Source organism: Periophthalmus magnuspinnatus, chromosome 12 (genome assembly GCF_009829125.3).
Source record: "Periophthalmus magnuspinnatus isolate fPerMag1 chromosome 12, fPerMag1.2.pri, whole genome shotgun sequence".
NCBI lineage: Eukaryota > Metazoa > Chordata > Actinopteri > Gobiiformes > Gobiidae > Periophthalmus > Periophthalmus magnuspinnatus.
In genome coordinates, this window is record NC_047137.1 from 14,580,426 (window position 1) to 14,601,574 (window position 21,149).

A 21,149-nucleotide genomic window follows, 5' to 3' on the forward strand; every position below is an offset into this window, starting at 1 on the left:
AATGAAATTGGAAATGACACAGAAACTTGGACAGTTGAGAGCAAAAAGCAGTAAAAATGTCAATATAGAATCTGTATTTTATATTCAAATCCTCAAAGTTTTCACTCTTTGCTTTGTCGAAAATATTTAGTAGTTATTTAACTTATTGTCTTTACCAAATAATTCAATACATCTTACTTCATATATCCGATGTCTTCTGTGTGTTTAAGAAGAAAGTAGTAAAAATAAATAGAGATAGACCGATATATTGGACCGATATTTGCACTTTTAGCGTATTATCTCTCTGCCTTAAATCTCCCAAGAGGCCGATATTTGGTTTGTTCTCACCAACTGCGTAAAAATATATATAAAGCTTCATTTTAACAATTTAGTCCAATTAACAATTTAGCTACACTGTTCTCTTATCCAACTGAAAGAGCTGTGGGTCAGTTTGTAATAAATTAATATAAAAAATATAATTGGAGCTTATCAGTCATTGGTTTCTCTTAATTCCAAAAAATCGGTATCGGTATCGGCTCTGAAAAACCTTATATCTTTGCGCCCCGTACCTTGAGTATAATCGGTGATCCCGGCTTCAGCTCCAGGACCCCGGACACGCTGAGCGGTTCAAACTCCGGGTTGGGGTAGTAAATGAAGTTGGTGTTGTTCAGAGTCATCAGAGGCTGCACGTCATCCAGCTTAAAGCCAAACTCGTCCGGGCGCTCGGGGACCTCCAGCTGTCGGGACAAGCTGATGGCGAGTTCCGGAGCCTGGCACAGCATGGTGGTCGAGCTCAAGACGGTACACAACTACGGACGCACAAAAAGTAACAGGTCAAACATAGTGAAGAAGACGAAGGAGGAACGTAGGAACCAGAGTAGGAACTTGTTAAAGCTTCACCAAAAACAGATTAAAGTGGGAATGAACAGGGAGGAGGAGGGGTCAGGACGTATGAGGAACAGTGTGATTGGTCTAACAGGTATCCACGCTTCAAACTCCGCCCCTGCAGCTTAGTGTTTTGCAATCACAGCAGTCCTATGTGATGTCACCAACTACTTAACCCTGGAGCGATCACTGAAGGCGGGACACACTTGGATATAGACATTTTTGACCAGAAAAGTGCAAATTTAACTGGGCAAACATCGCGACACAAAGAAAGAACACGGGCGCAGACGAAGGAACTTGAAAAGCTATTGATCTTATTCAGCCCCGCCCACTTTTTCCGTAAATGCAGCTAAACCGCGCTGCCTTTGTGGTAGTACCTCCGGTTAAGTGGAAATGGAGAATTTGGGAAATAGAACTTATTTGTTGTCAAGATGGGCAGCTCCGTACAAAATAATACAACGCAAATGACGATGGCGGCGCCCACGGAAGCTTCTGGAAAAAGGTGAATACGAAAACAGATTAAAGTGGGACTAAACACCTAAACTCCGCCCTCAAATAGAGCTGCTAAACTGGAGGAGGAGAGGCGGGGTCTGGACATATGAGGAACATTGTGATTGGTCTAACAGGTATCTACACTTGAAACTCCGCCCCTTTAGCCTTTTAGGTGTTTGTGATCAGAAACACCTGGCTGCAATCAGGGCAGTCTTATGTGATGCCACCAACTACTTAAAAGTGGAGCGGTCACTAAAGGCAGCAGATCACACGTAGATTTAAACATTTTTGACCAGAAAGGTGCAGATTTATCTAGTTTGCGCTAAAGTTGCTAAAAAATGAAATAGTTATATAGTTATAGTTATATAGTATATTAAATAGTTTTTTTTTAAGTACAGGACAATAACAATTTTAATTTTAAACTTTATTTTATTATTTATTGTTTTTATTATTTATTTTTATTATTATTATTTTTTATTTTATTATTTTATTATTATTTTTTTTTTTACATTTTACATTTATTTAAATTATTCAATAAACTATTCAGTTAAATTAAGAGCCCGTTTACAATAAAAACTGATCTTTTTCTAAGTTTATCAGTGCTATACAAGTTACACGTTTCTATTTTAGTCTATTCCTGGGCTGAAAAGTTACGCACTGGCGCTTTAAAGTACATAGAACACTGGTGTAGTCAATGAAAACTCCAGATGAGGCGACACAGAAACACCACTTGTTCCTCAAACCCCCGTCTTTCTTTCTCTCTCTCGCTCTATAATCTCTCCGCGTTCTCTCCGTCTTCTGTGCCGTTATTCCATCTCTGATCATTCATTTTCTTTGACACTCGTTCGTTCGTGCGGCGTCTCCGCTCTGTGCCACTCCGCCGCAGAATTACACCACATTTTACAGTAAAGTGCCCTATTTCTTCAGAAGTATAAAATCGAAATCGAGTCTGACGCCGACCGCCTTTGTTCCGTGGACTTTTCTTTTCTGTAGAACCAGACGAAACTAAAGCTTTATCAGATTTTTAAAGCGCCCGTATTACGCTGTTGTCTGATCTATGTTATAATGCCGTTTCCACATTGTGATGTCACGTGGCGATACAGGAAGTGCTCCGCTGTGTTTCCAACTTTACCGGAATCAACTGGATAAGTTCAGTTCTGGAATTTCCAATTTCTACTGAACAAAACGTAGAAAGTAGCTGTTAACTTTGAAAAGTACACGGGCCCCGGGGACAACAGACCCCTTTGTCCCCCTCCGTCGACTCCCCTGATGTGCGTACTGTTACTATTAAAAATAACACTCACGTAGAAGTAAAAGTACACTGTGAGAAAATACTCTGAAAACGACAATTTCTTTAAAAAGTAGTGCCGCCCTCTGTGATCCAGGGAGCGCAAACATGATCCAGTGTTGTTTCTTTCAGACACAATGAGTCCCGTAGTTTAATCACAGAGTCGGACAGATGCTAAATATGGTTCATGCCCCGGCTCAAATGGACCGTGGAGCTAGCGTTACCCGCCTTTACCCCTCCCTGTGTTTTCAATCAGCCCCGGCCACCCTTTAATACCCCTCCCCCGGGTGCGACGGTGCCACAGACAGAAGCAGAATTTGATGAGGGTCAGACTGAAGCTCGGGGGTTATCGCTTTCTCTTTGTTCAAATGCCACCTGTTGACTCACAATAAGCTGTTTTATCCACTAGTTTCTGCCGTGACCCGTTTACCTCAACGTACCTCCAGTGAAGAGCTTTGAGAAGACGTTTGAGGCCGCTTAAAATGTCCGACGTATAAATAAAAAGCAGCGTGACCGACGACGTGTCAGTCGAGCGTCCCAGGATAAAATATTCAGTTCAATTTTGTTAAGTAAAATGTACTTTAAGATTAAAAAGTAACAGCATTTCACTCGTGTTGTTCATTTGTTAAAGCGTAAATGTAATGATATTGATTTTAAAATGGTCGATATTTTGGTCAACAGTAACAATATGAATCATTTTCTTCATTTTTCTCGTGAATTTTGTGTGTTTATTTTTGTTTCGCTCAAACCTGAAGCTTCAACTCGAAAACTTTAGTCAGGATGGTAAAAAATAACCCCTCAAATCAGATGAAAAGTACTTTTTACTTTTCAGTCCTGTTCAAAAATGTAGTGGAGAAGAAAGTACAGATACTGCTCTCAAGTGTAGAGAAGTAAAAGTATAAACTCCACTTTCCACTACAAGTATAAATTTTAGGTAGATGTACATATTTTACCTCTTGTACTTCGTTTCCACCACTTTTCATAACATAATATTAACACGGAATGAAAGCACTACTTGCAATAATTATCAAAAACTATTCTTAACTATTGCTGTTTTAATGTTGAAATAGCTACTTAGGGTCGATATTTTCACACTTAACCAGTTTTTGTTCAAGTTTTAGCCTAGTTTATTTATTTTGTTTGATTCTAGACCTGGTTTAGTCCTGGTTTAGTCCTGGTTTAGTCCTGGTTTAGTCCTGGTTTAGTCCTGGTTTAGTGTAGTTTCGGGTTTAGTTTTAATGTGGCTTGTGTTAAATTTTCTATATTTCCCTCACTTTTATATGTCCACTTAATGTTCCTTTCTCACTTGTAAATATGCACTCCATGTTGTAAATACTGCTGTTTGCAAAAAAAAAAAAATAATAATAAAAAAATAATTGCCAAAAGTTTCACTAAACCACCTTGAGACCTTGAGAAGTTTACATCACAGATATACATGAGGTAAAGATATAATTTGATGTATTTTTTTTTTTTGAAACGACAAGTCTGAAAAGTTTTTATTCTGCACTTTTCTCTTTTAAACGTTAATTTTATGATAATTATTTAAGTTTTGACATGTTGTATCGTTGATTTTAACGTCTTTCTTAGTCCGTAAAGCACTTTGAATTACTTTACGTACAAATTGCGCTATACGAAAAAACTTGCCTTGACTCTAAACTAACTTTGCTCATAGTATCACAGATTTAGGCCACGTATTTGCAGTTTATTTGACAGAGTTTAAATAAAAGTAAAGAGCTGACTCACGTTGAGAGTCTCATGTCCGTTGTATTTGGCTCTGATCAGCGGCGTCTGAATGATATCGAGGTTCGTCCCCGTCACTGTCACTGACGTATGTCCGCTGAAATCGCAAAACGAATAAACAGTATGTAAATAAAACATTGTAACGTCCTCGTATCAGTTGGTTGTCTGTTTTTCCTCCACCTGTAAATGCTCCACTCGGGCTCGATCTTGGTGATGGTGGGGTCTTCCACGTACTCAAACCTCAGGTCCTTCTGGAGGTGGGCTCGGTCGATGCTCACGGACACGGACACGTTCCCGTAGCCGTGGAGCGAGGCGTGAGTGCGACAGGTGAGCCACAGACCGCCCCGCCTACAGGAAACACACAGGTAACGCAAAGATTATAATGTAACGCACAAACCGTCTGGAAATACGACGAATATCAAACTTGAATTGTATTTTACTTCACCTTAATAAAGCATAAAGCAATAATTCATATCAAATACACACATTCGTACGGAGGTTAAGTGTCTTGCCCGAGGACACAACAACGGTATTCATCTGTGGAAGCTGGAATTGCACCGTCGAGTATTAGTTAAGTAGTTAGTGACTAAAACAAAAACTGAAACATTCGTAATATAATTTCTACACAATAAAAGGGTTAATGCGAAAAGATGAAGAAAAAAAAGTGTAAATAAAGCATCCAAATAGTTGACGTATTTACACAATTTCTACTTTTCTCACGCGAAATATCTGAATTTTTAAAGTGGCGATATGTAACTTTTTTGGTGTAGGATCCACCCCGTTCTTGTCTCCATGGAGATTTTATTTCTTAGTCTGGAAATTTCTCGTTTAACTTTTTTTTTTCTTTTTTTTTTTTCTTAAAACATGCATTGTTTCGTGAGCGTGATCGCCTCTCCACAGATCTGACCTGCGTTACTTAGCGTTGTGGAGTTACGTACTTGTTTTATGCTAAAGCGTAGATCGTTACAGTGACATCTCCATGGAGACAAGCGAAAAGTGAAAGTTACGTAGTGCACATTTAACTAAAAAAAACAAAAAAAAAACGTATTTGTGTTTGTTTAACTGAGAGTCTTTCGTGACCTTGACATAAAATATTAAATAAACAAGTCAGATATTCGCACGGAGATGTCACGGCCGTTTATTCCTCGCCATCTTAACCTTCACGCTAATACCAGTGCGTTACACGGAAGGTCGGAGTGTTTAAGCTGGTTTCCTGGGGCTGATGGAGTCCCGTTGGCGTTGACAGAGCTGTTAATTGACCGGTGACGTGTGATTGGCAGCTCGTGCGTCGGGCTCCTCTCTCACCTCAGGTACGTGCACGGCTGGTCCTTAAACATGATGGACACGTTGCTCCCGGCGTCCAGGTGGCTCCCGGTGATGTTCACGATGGTTCCTCCAGAGACGGGCCCGCGGTCTGGTTTGATGCTGTTGATTCTTGGGATCTGAGCAAAGGAGGAGAGTGAAGAAAGTGGGATTTATATGGATTCAGATGGTATCACGATATATATACAGAATAAGGCTCTAATTATAGTGATAAAAGTGTCTTCTTGAATGTGTTTAGCACTTTACAACTACAGACTGTAAAGAAGTGGACTAAGTGAGTGTGACGTTGTGAGGTTTGGGCACCTTTTTCCCCTCTGTTCCTCATTTTTTTAGTTATTCCTATTTTTTTCCTGTATATTTTTGTTAGCTTAAAGTAGTTAAGTGCTTGTTCAGAGTTTTTGCCCATGTTATTTTGATATACTATACTGTTTGTGTCCTTTTTTTATTGTTTGTTTTGGTTTCGCGCGCGCCGGAGACTTTGGATGGCGTGGGTCCGGCGCTGCTCCCTGCCGGTGCTTCCATGCTGGTTCTGTATAGCTTTTTGTTAGCTTAGCATTTTTTCCGGGTCTGTTTTTGTCCTTTATTTTGCGTAGGGAAAGTTTATGGGTTGTTTTTTTGTTTTTTTTTTGTTAGGGTAGGGACAGCGGCTCTTTATCGGGTCGGCCTGTCCAGCGCGCCGTCCATATTTACGTTTTCTGGCTCACCGTGGTCATTTTCCTTTGTGGCGTTGTTTTTTTTTTGTTGGGCACGGGACTGGTAAGGTTTTTTTTTTCCACGTACCTTTTAGTTTTGACAAGAAACCGAAGGCATAAAAATAAAAACCTGCTTGAACCCTTATTTTGTAAATATATTTGATTCGTTTGAGTCGTAACAGACGTCGCTAAAACTGCTAGCTTATTGAGGCTAGCAGTTATAGCGGTGGTTCCAATTCACTTTAAATCACGGCTCTCTCTGTAACTGCTGCTGTCAAACTCGTAATTTTGGTGTTAAAATGTCCGAATTAACCCGCTCTACACGATTCTACTGTTTTTATTTCGCTATTGTGTCCGTAAATCAAGATATGAACATTAATAACAGACAAATCAGGCGCCTTCTTTCACTGACGTTGCTCCCGCTAGTGTTAGCAACAGGTTTGATTGACAGCGTTGCTAACCCCTATTCTTAAAACGTGTGAGTTCCCTGCGTTTTAGTGATGAGAAAAGGATATTGCACACGTATAAAGTCGACGTTCGTAAAGTAACTCACCACAAAATAGTAGTATTTTGAGGATTTTGCCATAAACTCCGGTCGACACTCTCCCACGCCGACGCACACTTGCACGTTCCCTGTGTACTGGCTGGTCTCTGCTCGGCCCATCTCGCACACGATCCTACGAGAAAACATCACATATCAGTATTAAACATCGCTGTAAATAAGTGCAATATGAACCAACGCTAATAAAACAGTAACCATGACAACCCCCTTAATATTACATTAAAGGAGCTGTGCCCATTTTATTTTTTTCATGTCGTAAATTCAGATTACTTTTGCCCCAGTACAGATATCCAGTAAAAGAAGCTCTTATTGTGTCATCTGCATCTAATTATAAAGTATTTTTATGGTTTACAAGTTGTGAAAGTAAGGCTGGTGCTCCGTTAGCATGCTAGTTGTTCATTGTTAGCATTGCAATGAAGGCAAAACTCCGCTCTGGCCTCTGAAAGTTGTTGTAAAAAGCGATTATTAACTCATTGCGTTGAATAATTAGGCTGATATTTAGGCGGAGCTCTTCTCTCAAAACAGAAAACACGCTGTTCCACCTTGTGATGTCATCATGTGGTAATACAGGAAGTGCTCCACTGTGCTTTTAAACTCCATACACCTTCGCTGGAATCATTTGGATACTTTCAGCCCTGGTAATGACGAGGTAAAAAGTCGATGATCACAAAGTTGACAGAGCATTTTGAGCTTTGGAGATGTTACAGACTAATAATAAAGTCATAATTAAACGTGTGAATGAAACAAAACACAAATCGGGGTATGTTTTTGAGGATGTAACAGCATTATAACATGATTTAAAGCTCATAAGAGTATTTTTTTGTAATGTAGGACCTTTAAATACGACAAAAACTACTGTTATAACCCAAAACTTACTCTACAAACACTGTGCGGTCCTGGCTTTACCATTTAATTTACCATTATCGTTACTATATTCTCCCTGTGTTATCCCAGTTCACACATTTGTAGTCTGCCACAGTGAGTTTGCATAAATAAACCTTATATTAAAGCTGAACAAACTCAACAATCGGAGCATTACGGAGCTGTCTCTTCCACTACCTGCAAACTGTCAGCCGAAGGAGCCATTTACATACGACCCAAAAAACCCCGCTTTTCTGAGGTTAGCATCTGCTTTGAAGAACGGCGTCAGTGAGCTAGCGCGTTCGTTTTAGCGGGGTTTATGTGCGTAGCGATAACACAGCGGTGCAAACGGTTTGTGAATGGGCAGATTAAGACTCACTGCTCCGCCGGGATGTAGCCCTCTCGGATCGGCGTGCATTCCACCTCCGCCACTTTCACGTTCCCCTGGATCTCGGAGAAGTCCAGACCCAAGTTTTCACCGCGGATCGTCACCAAAGTCCCTCCTTCTCTGGGGCCTCGCAGTGGAGTGATCTGTGGACAAGAATATAAGAAAGTAAGTTAAGTATGTATATAAATATGTATATACGTATATATACTTACTATACTATATACATGGTTTAAAAAGGTTATTACAGTAACTAACGAGTAAGTAAAGTTGAACTGGGTAACAGACCAGGACTAGACCAGGACTAAACCAGGACTAGACCAGGACTAGACCAGGACTAGACCAGGACTAGACCAGGACTAGACCAGGACTAGACCAGGACTAAACCAGGACTAAACCAGGACTAGACCAAGACTAAACCAGTACTAGACCAGGACTAAACCAAGATTAGACCAGGATTAGACCAGGACTAGACCAGGACTAGACCAGGACTAAACCAGGACTAAACCAGGACTAGACCAGGACTAGACCAGGACTAAACCAGGACTAAACCAGGACTAGACCAAGACTAAACCAGTACTAGACCAGGACTAAACCAAGATTAGACCAGGATTAGACCAGGACTAGACCAGGACTAGACCAGGACTAAACCAGGACTAGACCAGGACTAAACCAAGACTAGACCAGGACTAAACCAGTACTAGACCAGGACTAGACCAGGACTAAACCAAGATTAGACCAGGATTAGACCAGGGCTAGACCAGGACTAGACCAGGACTAAACCAGGACTAGACCAGGACTAAACCAAGACTAGACCAGGACTAGACCAGGACTAAACCAAGACTAGACCAGGACTAGACCAAGACTGGGCCAAGACTAGATCAGGACTAGACCTGGACTAAACCAGGACTAGACCAGGACTAGACCAAGACTAAACCAAGACTAGACCAGGACTAGACCAAGACTAAACCAAGACTAGACCAGGACTAGACCTGGACTAGACCAGGACTAAACCAGGACTAGACCAAGACTAGATCAGTGCTAGACCAGGACTAGACCAGGACTTGACCAAGATTAAACCAAGACTAGACCAGGACTAGACCAAGACTAAACCAAGACTAGACCAGGACTAGACCTGGACTAGACCAGGACTAAACCAAGGCTAAACCAAGACTAGACCAGGACTAGACCAGGACTAGACCAGGACTAGACCAAGACTAGATCAGTGCTAGACCAGGACTAGACCAGGACTTGACCAAGATTAAACCAAGACTGGATCAGGACTAGACCAGGACCAAACCAACCAGGACCAAACCAGGACTAAACCAGAACTAAACCAAGACTACACAGGGACCTAAGCAAGACCAAACCAGGTCTAAACCAGAACTAAACCAAGACTACACAGGGACCAAACCAAGACCAAACCAGGTCTAAACCAGAACTAAACCAAGACTACACAGGGCCCAAACGGGGGCCAAACCAGGACTAAACCAGAACTAAACCAAGACTACACAGGGACCAAACGGGGGCCAAACCAGGACTAAACCAGAACTAAACCAAGACTACACAGGGCCCAAACGGGGGCCAAACCAGGACTAAACCAGAACTAAACCAAGACTACACAGGGACCAAACCAAGACCAAACCAGGACTAAACCAGAACTAAACCAAGACTACACAGGGACCAAACCAAGACCAAACCAGGTCTAAACCAGAACTAAACCAAGACTACACAGGGCCCAAACGGGGACCAAACCAGGACAGCAGCGCCCCCAGCCTTGTCCGGCGGTGGACTTTGCTGTTCTCTCTCCTCTGTCTTGCTGAGCTGTGGTTTGCTGCAGGCAGGATCCAGCTGTAATGGTGCAGTGTCACTCTCTCCTGAAAAATAATGATCTCCCGGGACGACTGCTCTTCCTCAGCACTTTCATTTTTACCTGACACCAAAGTCTTTCTCACTGCAGTCATACAAGAGAGTACGCTCAGGTTTGGACTACAATCTACCAGGCTTTGTTAGTAGAGTACTGTGTATATAGTACTGTATACGCCTTACTAAAACTACCATTACTGCCACAAAGAGAACATTGAACTGAAAATATAGCACTACTACTACTACTACTACAACTACTACTTAATAAAGTTTCAAACTCAATTTCGATACTAAGGAATAGACTCTATACTGGATACTGATTTGATACCACAACGATAATAAAAACACTCTTTCTTTAGAAAATAGAATGTGGTTTTCAAGGTAGTAGTACTTTTTCTATTCCCATGTGGCCTTATATTTGTGTACTTCAGTGGTCCGTGGGCGTGTACTCGTCTATTTGTCTTATACTTGTTCTGATTCAGCTCTAGATCATTCTAAATCCATTCAGAAAAGGTTCATTTCTGTCCTGTGAATGTGACACTTTAAGTATCGATACTTGCTCAAATGAATATCAAGTTTCGATACTAGTTTTAGTGTTGATTAGTATCTGATTTGCAATACTTTTGACAACAGCACTACTACTACAACTACTACCACCACAGAATAACTGCTAAAAATAACTACCAAAATGTTTATTGATATATTGACCTGTAGCATCCACTTGCGTTACTACCAATACTACAACTATTACTACTATTACTAAAGTACATTTTCATTCACTGGGGAAATTTGTCATCTGCATTTGACCCATCCTTAAATGTTGCTTGAAGATTCTATTACGCAATCCGTCATAGTAACACGAATGACATACTCCTAATAACTGTAATTAGCTCTGGACATAGTAGCTAGCTAGCACAATGTGTCGCAAAGCTAACGGTCACTTTTATTTAACTGCGAAAACATAAAATAAACAACTTAGAAAGACAATAAAGACTATCCAATGCTTTTAAATGTAGAATACTTCAGTTTGTGGCGGTGTTTTAATATTTATTATGCCTCAATATTAGCATTAGCGTTAGCATCGAGACAAACAAAGTGTCTCTGGCGAAGTATTCGTTTTATTTCTGTAGCGTTTAACATGTTGTCACCGTGTCCACTGCTTCATCTTTAAATATTTATAAATTTTAGCGTGACTCTGTAAAAACCTCGCAGAAAACTGGACAGGAAGTAGTGACGCTAACAGTGCGGTTTCCGAGTGCTGCTGTGTTGCGCCTATTATATCCAAACGAGTAGCAATATGGTTTATTTTTCATTTTCTCCATAATTAAGTGAATTAATTCCACAACTTACTGAACTGATGTTACATTTGACCTCCACAAACACGATTTCTTTATTTTTAAACGTTACACTAAACAGGAAACAGACGTGAAAGGTGGAAGTCCGGTCCTGCGCAATGGGAGATATTGTCTGTGTCTGATTAATAACATTCCCCAGTTGCATCTTTAATGAGAAAACGGCCTTCTGGGAATAAAACCCCATTCAATTTACAAGGTTCCACACACTGTATCAATCATTACATTATATTAGCATAAAATATAGTACGAACAATAGCAGGGAAAATTAGCCTTGAAGGAGACGGGGGGGGGAGTGAGAGATTTCAAATGAGCAGATCACATTTAATAAAGTGTTAGATATGAGACTTGGAGGCTAAAATTGACATCAGTGGCACTTCATCAGTCTGGTTAGCATCCTGTGTTAGCCTCTCCATATAAATCTGTCAATATAATGAATTGTATTAGGATGCATTATAGACCAGCCTTCTTGGAATGACCTCCTTTTGTAAACACTGGCAGTTATTTATTCAATATTAGAAGCGTGAAAAATGAGAATATGTTCATCACAGATCCATTCTAATATTGACTTTTCAGAGCTTTTAGCCAAGTAATAGTTGTTTCTCCTCAGCATTTGCTCACCCGAAGTTGTATTTGGAGTGATTTAATCTTTAATTGCTTATTTTCAAGACGCCATACTGTCGATCAATCCCCGTTTTCACTGCCACTGGCGATGTACTGCTCTGTACTTACTTCGTTTTTCAATTTTATTTTCTTAATCGATGATATGCGTAGGTTTCGGCGCTGTTTTGTGTAGACATTTTAAACCAGACCCCCTTCTTTAACCCTGTCTCGCAATGGTAAAGATTTAGCTCTAAATTGGACACAAATATCTTAAAATGTAATATTTGGTATTCCGACCGTGAGTATCGTAGCAACCAAAGAGCCAATCCAGAGCGAGGCTGTTAAAGTAACGCCTCTTCCCGCCCGCACCGCTGGTTAACAAGGAGTGGGCGCTTAGCAACACTGTCAATCAAATGTGTTGCTAATGCTAGCGGGAGTGACTTCAGGGAAAAAGGCACCTGATTGGTCTGTTATTAATGTTCATACCTTGATTTACAGATATAACAGCGAAAATAAAACTTCAGTATAATGTAGTGTGGGTTAATATGAACATTTTAAGGCCAAAATGACGAGTCGATGAAGCAAGAAGCGCGCACATGCTCACTCCTTATTTGGAACGCTGCAGCTAGCGGGTTAGCAATGTCCATTTAGCGTCGATACACGGAGTCAAACGGTGCATTGAACACAGGTCTGACAGAGACATTGGACTTGGAAGATTATTTTTAGGTCTGTGTCATAATAAAATGTGATGTTTTTCAGGTTATAGAGGTAGAATCTCTTCCGTTTGGAATAAAAAATACTTCCTGATCAACTGGGCCAGTTTAGGAGGAGGCGCGAGGGCCGGGAAAAATTGGTCTGAGGGCCGCATTTTGCCCTTGGGCCGTAGTTTGGACAGTCCTGGTCTATGGTATTAACTTCATAATTTCCAAATATGATCGCTGTGCATCATAAATGAGTGATTTAAAAATGTATTATTAATATTTTTGTCCGGACCAAGTCTACCTCGAGATGTGGAGATGGGTCCCCAGATGCTCCGCTGCTCCCGTCCGGCGCATTGAAGGATGGGTCAAATGCAGAGTGCCATAACCATATTCTTATGTCATAAAGTCACAATATATTAAAAATCCTAATGTTTGCACCAATTCAAACTCAATCTAATCCAATAGTGTTTTATAGATGAGGTCAGATTAACATTATATCACTGGAAAGGAACGCGGTCCTTGATATAAACTGCGCCTCCCCCTCCCCATCCCTCAGCGTTCCGCTCTAAGCCGGCTATAACAGAGAGGAATCTTCTGCTGTCTTTTTCATCGTTTCATCTTCTCCATTCTAGTTTGGCCATTCTTCATTTTTACTGAGGCGTCCGCTGTGAAAAACTAGAATAAAACGCTCGTGGGACGCTACTGCTCTCTTCCCTCCTCTCCCTCGCCCCTCCTCTCTCCATCCATCCATCCGGGGCCTCGTGTAAACCCCATCAATCCCTCTCTCTCTCTCTCTCTCCCCTCCTCTGGCTGTATTTCCATCCATCTTGCGTTTTTGCCAGCACGTGTATTCTCCATCGCTCTGACCCCACGTTCCCCTCTGCTATTATCCCCCTTTATGAGTCTGAGGCGGGTCAAGTGTGTTTGGCCTCTTAGCTTGTTTTCGGCGCACGAGGGGTTAAGTGGGGGAGCGCGTCGGCATCTGCGCGGCGTTGATTGATAACGGACAATGAATGAGACAGATTTTTTTTTTTCCTCTATGGACCGAGAGAGAAATACGAGAGGAGAGGGCGAAGCTTTTGGGTACATGACGACGAGTTATTTTACAAACGAGAGGTGTAAAGTACGACGTGTTTATCTCCTAGAAAACTGGTCCTCTCTTTATAAATATGTTGGACGTTTTACAAAATGGAAACTCCAATGGACCAATAGAAATGCACTTTGGAGCAGGACTATTCCAGGACTATAACAAGACTATAACAAGACTATAACAGGACTATAACAAGACTATAACAGGACTATAACAGGACTATAACAAGACTATAACAAGACTATAACAGGACTATAACAGGACTATTCCAAGACTATAACAGGACTATAACAGGACTATAACAGGACTATAACAGGACTATTCCAGGTCTATAACGGGACTATTCCAGGTCCATAACGGGACTATTCCAGGTCTATAACAGGACTATTCCAGGTCTATAACAGGACTATTCCAGGTCTATAACGGGACTATTCCAGGTCTATAACGGGACTATTCCAGGTCTATAACGGGACTATTCCAGGTCTATAACAGGACTATAACAGGACTATTCCAGGTCTATAACGGGACTATTCCAGGTCTATAACGGGACTATAACAGGTCTATAACGGGACTATTCCAGGTCTATAACGGGACTATTCCAGGTCTATAACGGGACTATTCCAGGTCTATAACGGGACTATTCCAGGTCTATAACGGGAGTATTCCAGGTCTATAACAGGACTATAACAGGACTATTCCAGGTCTATAACGGGACTATTCCAGGTCTCATTCTGGGCTAAACCCAGGTCTAAAAGTGGACCACATCGTTTTAACTGTAGTTCTAAACAACAAAACAAAACAGTAGATAAAATGAGCTTTAAATGAGGCAAATCCACAAACTCCAGATCTGTCCAAGTCCCACCCGAAGGATCTCTGCACACTGCACTGAACCGCTGAATCTAACAACGCTGAAAGTTTTTCTCTCAAAACCACAGAAAAACTTCACATTCTTCATAAATATGTGTGTTTTAGCTAGAGGCGTGTGCGTTGGCCTTGCGTTGCCCTTGTGTCTCCTATACGCTCCACCGTCTGACCGCGGGTGAGGAGCGGGTGAGGAGCGGGGGAGGAGGGGGGCCGCGGTCTACATCCGTGCCCACCTGAGTGATGCGTGGGTGGGTGCATTTGCTGTTGATGCCGTTGTGCTGGAGCCACTGGTTCTCTGGGTGGGGGCAGTGCTGCTTTAGGGTGCAGCGGTTCTCTCCTTTGCACCACACGCAGCCGAACTGTGGGTTTGCCTTCAGACACAAGCCGCAGCTCCCCCTCTGAGCGTCGCACTTGTACAGATGAACTGAGAGAAAGAGAAAAAGACGGAGAGAAAGAGATGGAGAGAGAACAGAGAGAGGGCGGGGGTAAGATTATTTGAATAACAATACGCATAGATTAAGATATCCATGGGTTTTAGAGTAATAAAAAGCAGCGCTGTTGCAATAAAAATTAATAAATCGGAACAAAAATATGAAGTACTCAAAATATTAGCTATAAAAATGAAGCTGAAGCCCATTATTGTGCTGTAAAAGTTGATTTGAGTTAAGATTAGATTTGAGCTGCAGTCGTATTCTGCCTGGAAACTGTTAGCCTCATAGTTTAGATCTGTACAAACATGTTCTGAAGTGAGTTTGTCAGTTTTACATCAAGGACACGCACACAAACACACTCACACACACATACACAAAAACACAAACACACACATTTACTCAGTTCTTAGTTTCAGTATCTGATTAGTTTCACTGTATATTTTCTTTCTTTTCAAATCTTGAAACCACAGAGATGGAAAATGAAACTCATCAAATCAAAAACGATTCTGAATGTGTCAATTTACAGACACTTTAAACTTAAACACAAACATTTTAAACACTCCTCTCTCAGCAAACACTTCTTTTACTCCTACTACAACTACTGATACTACAACTACTGCTACTACTACATCTGATACTACAACTACTGCTACTACTACATCTGATACTACAACTACTACTACATCTGCTACTACAACTACAGCTACTACTACATCTGCTACTACAACTACAGCTACTACTACATCTGCTACTACAACTACAGCTACTACTACATCTGCTACTACAACTACAGCTACTACTACATCTACTAATACAACTACTACTGCTACTGCTACATCTGCAACTACTATATCTGCTACTACCACATCTGCTACTACAACTACTGCTACTACTACATCTGCTACTACAACTACTGCTACTACTACATCTGCTACTACAACTACTGCTAGTACTACATCTGCTACTACAACTACTGCTAGTACTACATCTGCTACTACAACTACTGCTAGTACTACATCTGCTACTACAACTACTGCTAGTACTACATCTGCTACTACAACTACTGCTTCTACTACATCTGCTACTACTACTACATCTGCTACAACTACTGCTACTACTACAACTACTGCTTCTACTACATCTGCTACTACAACTACTGCTATTACTGCTACTTCTGTAACTGTGTATCTGTAGTACATCTGCTCCTCCCACTACAGTCCAGACCCATTAAACCCGTTACTTTCCTCCTCATGATCCCTGCGGTGCTAACCACTCTGCCACAGTACCCCGCCTCCTCGTACTTCGCCGTAATGAACGTTGTGACCGTCTTACTGCCTCGCTGCATAATTTACATATCATCGCTATGGCAACGGGCCAGTCATTTCCTCATTAATTGTCATTAGCGGGACGTGGGATGCTCCTAACGTGTATTTCCGCGTCAATGTTTATGCGCCGTACTCTCCGTCCGCGCGCGATACCCAAACATAAGGAAACTTTGGCTTCGTGCTCTGCGTACTGTCAAACTACGCACGATTATTATTTACTCCGACACAACTGCCTTTGGTTAAAAAGCTTTATTTTCCTGTCAGAAAACCACAACTCCCATGATTCCCCTCTGCCGCTGCCTGGAATTGGAAATGTGTTGCCCGTGGCCAAAGTTGAAGAAGGTCAGACACGAGATACTTATAAACAACGAGTAAAGAACCACATGTGTCCAAAGGTTAGATTTTATACTAATAGAGGCTGGACAGAATAAATATCTTCACTCTTTATTTTCTCTCAAAATAAAACTATATATTTGCGATCAAAAACAAAAGGTGTCAGTGTAACGTTTATATCGGCTCGTTTAGCAGCTTTGTGATTGGTTTCCATAGCAACTAATTCATATTCTCTGTTTTTTAATTGGTTTTAAATATATTAAAGTTGCGTAATTTGTGGCTAATTTCATATATTTCAAATGACATTAAAGTCTGGGGTTGGAAAAGTAAAGTTTATATCGTCAAAAGCTGGAAAAGCGCTGTGTAAAAATGTGACGATTTAATCAATATAAGATAAAACTTTAACTATTACGTGTTGTATTTTTGGGTATTTCGTGTTAAAATATCGTATCAGCGACGTAAATACTTGTTCTGGCCTCCTCCTGATCGAGCGCCGTCGTCTCAAACTACGTCATGATCTGAAGACGGACAGTTAAAGCGGTCACTCCAAAGACAAAACAGAGCAGCACATGTGTTAAAGCTACAGCTCCACAGAACAGAAGACACACGGCCTGTTACCATAGAAACAAGCTCCTACAGGGCGACCGCCGGAGACACGGTTTACAGAGCATCGATAGGAACGAGAGAAGAAGAAGAGAGGAGAGGAGAGGGAAGAGAGGAGGAGAGGGAAGAGAAGAGAGGAGAGGATGATGGAGGAGAGGGAGGAAAGAGAGAGGAGAGAGAGAGGATAGAGAGAAACAAGCTCCAACAGGGCGACCGCCGGAGACACGGTTTACAGAGCATCGATAGGAACGAGAGAAGAAGAAGAGAGGAGAGGAGAAGAGGAGGAGAGGGAAGAGAAGAGGGGAGAGGATGATGGAGGAGAGGGAGGAAAGAGAGAGGAGAGGATGATAGAGAGAAACAAGCTCCAACAGGGCGACCGCCGGAGACACGGTTTACAGAGCATCGATATGAACGAGAGAGGGATAAGAGAGGAGGAGAGGGAAGAGAAGAGAGGAGGAGAGGGAAGAGAGGAGAGGAGGAGAGGGAAGAGAGGAGAGGAGGAGAGGGAAGAGAAGAGAGGAGGAGAGGGAAGAGAGGAGAGGAGGAGAGGGAAGAGAGGAGGAGAGGATGATGGAGGAGAGGATGATAGAGAGACAGAGAGAGAGAGAGAGAGAGAAACAAGCTCCAACAGGGCGACTGCCGGAGAGACGGTTTACAGAGCATCGATATGAACGAGAGGAGAAGAAGAGAGGAGAGAGGAGGAGAGGGAAGAGAAGAGAGGAGAGGGAGGAAAGAGAGAGGAGAGAGGAGAGGATGATAGAGAGAGAGAAACAAGCTCCAACAGGGCGACCGCCGGAGACACGGTTTACAGAGCATCGATATGAACGAGAGAAGAAGAAGAGAGGAGAGAGGAGAGGGAAGAGAAGAGAGGCGAGAATGATGGAGGAGAGGGAGGAAAGAGAGAGGAGAGGGATGGTAGAGAGGGAGAGAGAGAAACAAGCTCCAACAGGGCGACCGCCGGAGAGAGAGAGGAAGGACTGAGGAAAGAGAGAGGAGATGATAGAGAGATACAGAGAGAGAAAAGAGTGAGGAGAGAATAATGATAGAGAAAAAGGAAGGAAAAAATGAGGAGAGGATGACAGAGAGAGAGAGAGAGGAAAGAGTGAGGAGGGAGTAATGATAGAAAGAGAAAGGAAGGAAAAAATGAGGATGACAGAGAGAGAGAGAGAGGAAAGAGTGAGGAGGGAGTAATGATAGAAAGAGAAAGGAAGGAGTAAGGAGAGGATGATCGAGAGAGAAAGAGAGAGAGGGTAGAGAATAATGATTGAGAGAGAAAGAAGGAGTGAGGAGAGGATGATAAAGGGAGGGAGAGAGAGAGGGAGGGAGAGAGAGAGGAAGGAGTGCGGAGAGAATGATAAGAGAGAGAAAAGAGTGAGGAGAGGATGATAGAGAAAAAGAGAGAGAGTGATAGAGGAATGAGTGAAGAGAGGATGATAAGAGAGAGAGAGACAGAGAGACAAAGAGAGAGAAGGAGTGAAGGAGTAACAGTATTTTCCAGACCTCACCTTTAGAAAACATATCTGTGGATTATGTAACAGTTTAAAATCAAATGGATGTTTTTATTCCAGAGACAAAAGTTCCGTCTCATTGAATCACATAAATAAATGTTCCAGGAGCTTTTGTTTGTGCTGATTATGGAGATATAATCTACAGACTTCAGACTTTAAACCTTTACACTCTTTCACTCAGCTCTGTGTTTCATAACAGAAGATTAAACCGTCAGTGTCTGTGGAAAAGGAGTTTGTCCATCGCTCTGTCAGAAGAACAACACTGTACAAAATGTATTTATAAGAGTGTATGATTATCTATGACTAAAAACTGAGCAAAAGAGAGGAGGGGAGAGGGAGGGAGGAGGAGAGAGAAAAAGGAGAGGGAGGGAGGGGGAGGCAGGAGGAGTGAGAGAGAAGGAGGAGGGGAGAGGGAGGGAGGAGGATAGAGGGAGAGAGGGAGGGGAGGATGAGAGAGAAAAGGAGAGAGGGGAGGGAGGAGAGAAAGAGAGGAGGAGAGAGGGAGAAGGAGGGAGAGGAGGGAAGAGAGGGAGTGAGAGGGAGATAAGGGAGGAGGAGAGAGAAAGAGAAGAGAGGGAGAGGGAGTGAGGGAGGAAGAGGAGGAGAGAGGGAGGGAGAGAGAAGGAGGAGGGGAGAGGGAGTAAGGAGCAGAGAGGGAGAGACGGAGGGGAGGATGTGAGAGAAAAGGAGAGAGGGAGGGAGGAGGAGAGAGAAAGAGAAGAGAGAGGGAGCGAGGGAGGAAGAGGAGGAGAGAGGGAGAGGAGGGAGGAGGAGAGAGAAAGAGAAGTGGAGGAGAGAGAGAAAAGAGGAGAGAGGGAGTGAGAGAGAAGGAGGACAGAGGGAATGAGAGGAGGGGGAGAGAGTAGCTTGAGAAGTAGAGGGAGGGAGGAGAAGAGAGAAAAAGGAGAGGAGGAGACGCAGAGAGGAGGAGACAGAGAGAGGAGGACGAGCAGACACTGGACTCTCAGATCCACGAAAATGAACAGACGTAACAGCCAATCACAGCGCTTCACCTTTATTGAGGGCGGGGTTGTCGATGCTGAAGTCTCCGTTCCAGATGACGGTCAGCTCCACGGGAAGACTGCTCATCTCCATCCCGTCGTAGAAATACTGTCGCCATGGCAACCGGCGGCAGCGAAAAGTACAGAAGATAAGAAGAGGAGAAAAGAAGAGAGGCACTTTTAAACGATTTATTATCTTTATTTAAAATCACACACACACATAAAAATAAAAAAAAACACACTCTAGGGGTCGCACTCCGGTCGACTGTGTATAATGCAAACTCATCAGCAGCGAGATCAGAGCGAGAATCTGGATTTTCTGCTAAATTACTATGTCTCTTATTGATTACATGGTATTCTCATTAGAAATATATAAACAGTAAATTCACAAACGCTGAACCTGATCATTTTAAACACAAGAACTCACTGTGTTACAATATTTAATCAACATTATTCATTTTAGCTGCTCCTCGTCTGTGTTTATTAAAGGTCCCATATTACACAGAATTGACTTTTGTGAGTGTTATAACGCTGTTACCTCAAAAACAGACCTGGAGTTGTGTTTGTTTCATTCACACATGTCGGAGTAACCCTTTATTATGAGTTTGTCTAAATCTCCACAGCTCTGTTCCACCTTGTGATGTCATCAAGTGGTAGTTTCCAAGTTAACAGCCGACTTTTACCTTTAGTTGAGCAGAAATGGGCAATTCCAGAGCTGAAATGATCCAAATGATTCTATAAATGAAGTGTGTGTGGAGTTTAAAAACACACTGAAGCACTTCCTGTATCACCACATGATGACATCACAAGGTGGAACAGAGTGTTTTCTATTTGAGAGAAGAACTCCGCCTAAATATCAGCCTAATTATTCAACGCAATGAGTTAATAATCACTTTTTACAACAACTTTCAGAGGCCAGAGCGGAGTTTTGCCTTCATTGCAATGCTAACAATGAATAACTAGAATGCTAACGGAGCACCAGCCTTACTTTCACAACTTGTAAACCATAAAAATGCTTTATAATCAGATGCAGATGACACAATAAGAGCTTCTTTTACTGGATATCTGTACTGGGGCAAAACTAATCTGATTTTACGACATGAAAAAAATAAAATGGACACAGCTCCTTTAATGTAATATTAAAGGGGTTGTCATGGTTACTGTTTTATTAGCATTAGTTCATATTGCGCTCATGTACAGCCTTGTTTAATACTGTGTCTGAGTAACCCTTTATTATTTGTCTAAATCTCCACAGCTCTGTTCCA

The 21,149-nt window shown here is 42.0% G+C and overlaps 1 protein-coding gene across 2 annotated transcripts in view; it reads right to left on the reverse strand.

Annotated features, from left to right (window-relative positions):
* Positions 1-21,149, reverse strand: part of plxna4 (plexin A4) — a 384,761-nt gene that overhangs the window by 69,041 nt on the left and 294,571 nt on the right. For both annotated transcript variants that reach the window (XM_033975929.2, XM_033975930.2), the window contains exons 11-18: positions 19,897-19,993; positions 14,917-15,107; positions 8,202-8,353; positions 6,953-7,076; positions 5,690-5,826; positions 4,565-4,732; positions 4,388-4,481; positions 549-788 (exon numbers count right to left, since the gene is read on the reverse strand). In XM_033975929.2, the coding sequence (XP_033831820.1) occupies positions 549-788; positions 4,388-4,481; positions 4,565-4,732; positions 5,690-5,826; positions 6,953-7,076; positions 8,202-8,353; positions 14,917-15,107; positions 19,897-19,993 (1,203 nt within the window). The remainder of the gene's footprint in view (positions 1-548; positions 789-4,387; positions 4,482-4,564; positions 4,733-5,689; positions 5,827-6,952; positions 7,077-8,201; positions 8,354-14,916; positions 15,108-19,896; positions 19,994-21,149) is intronic.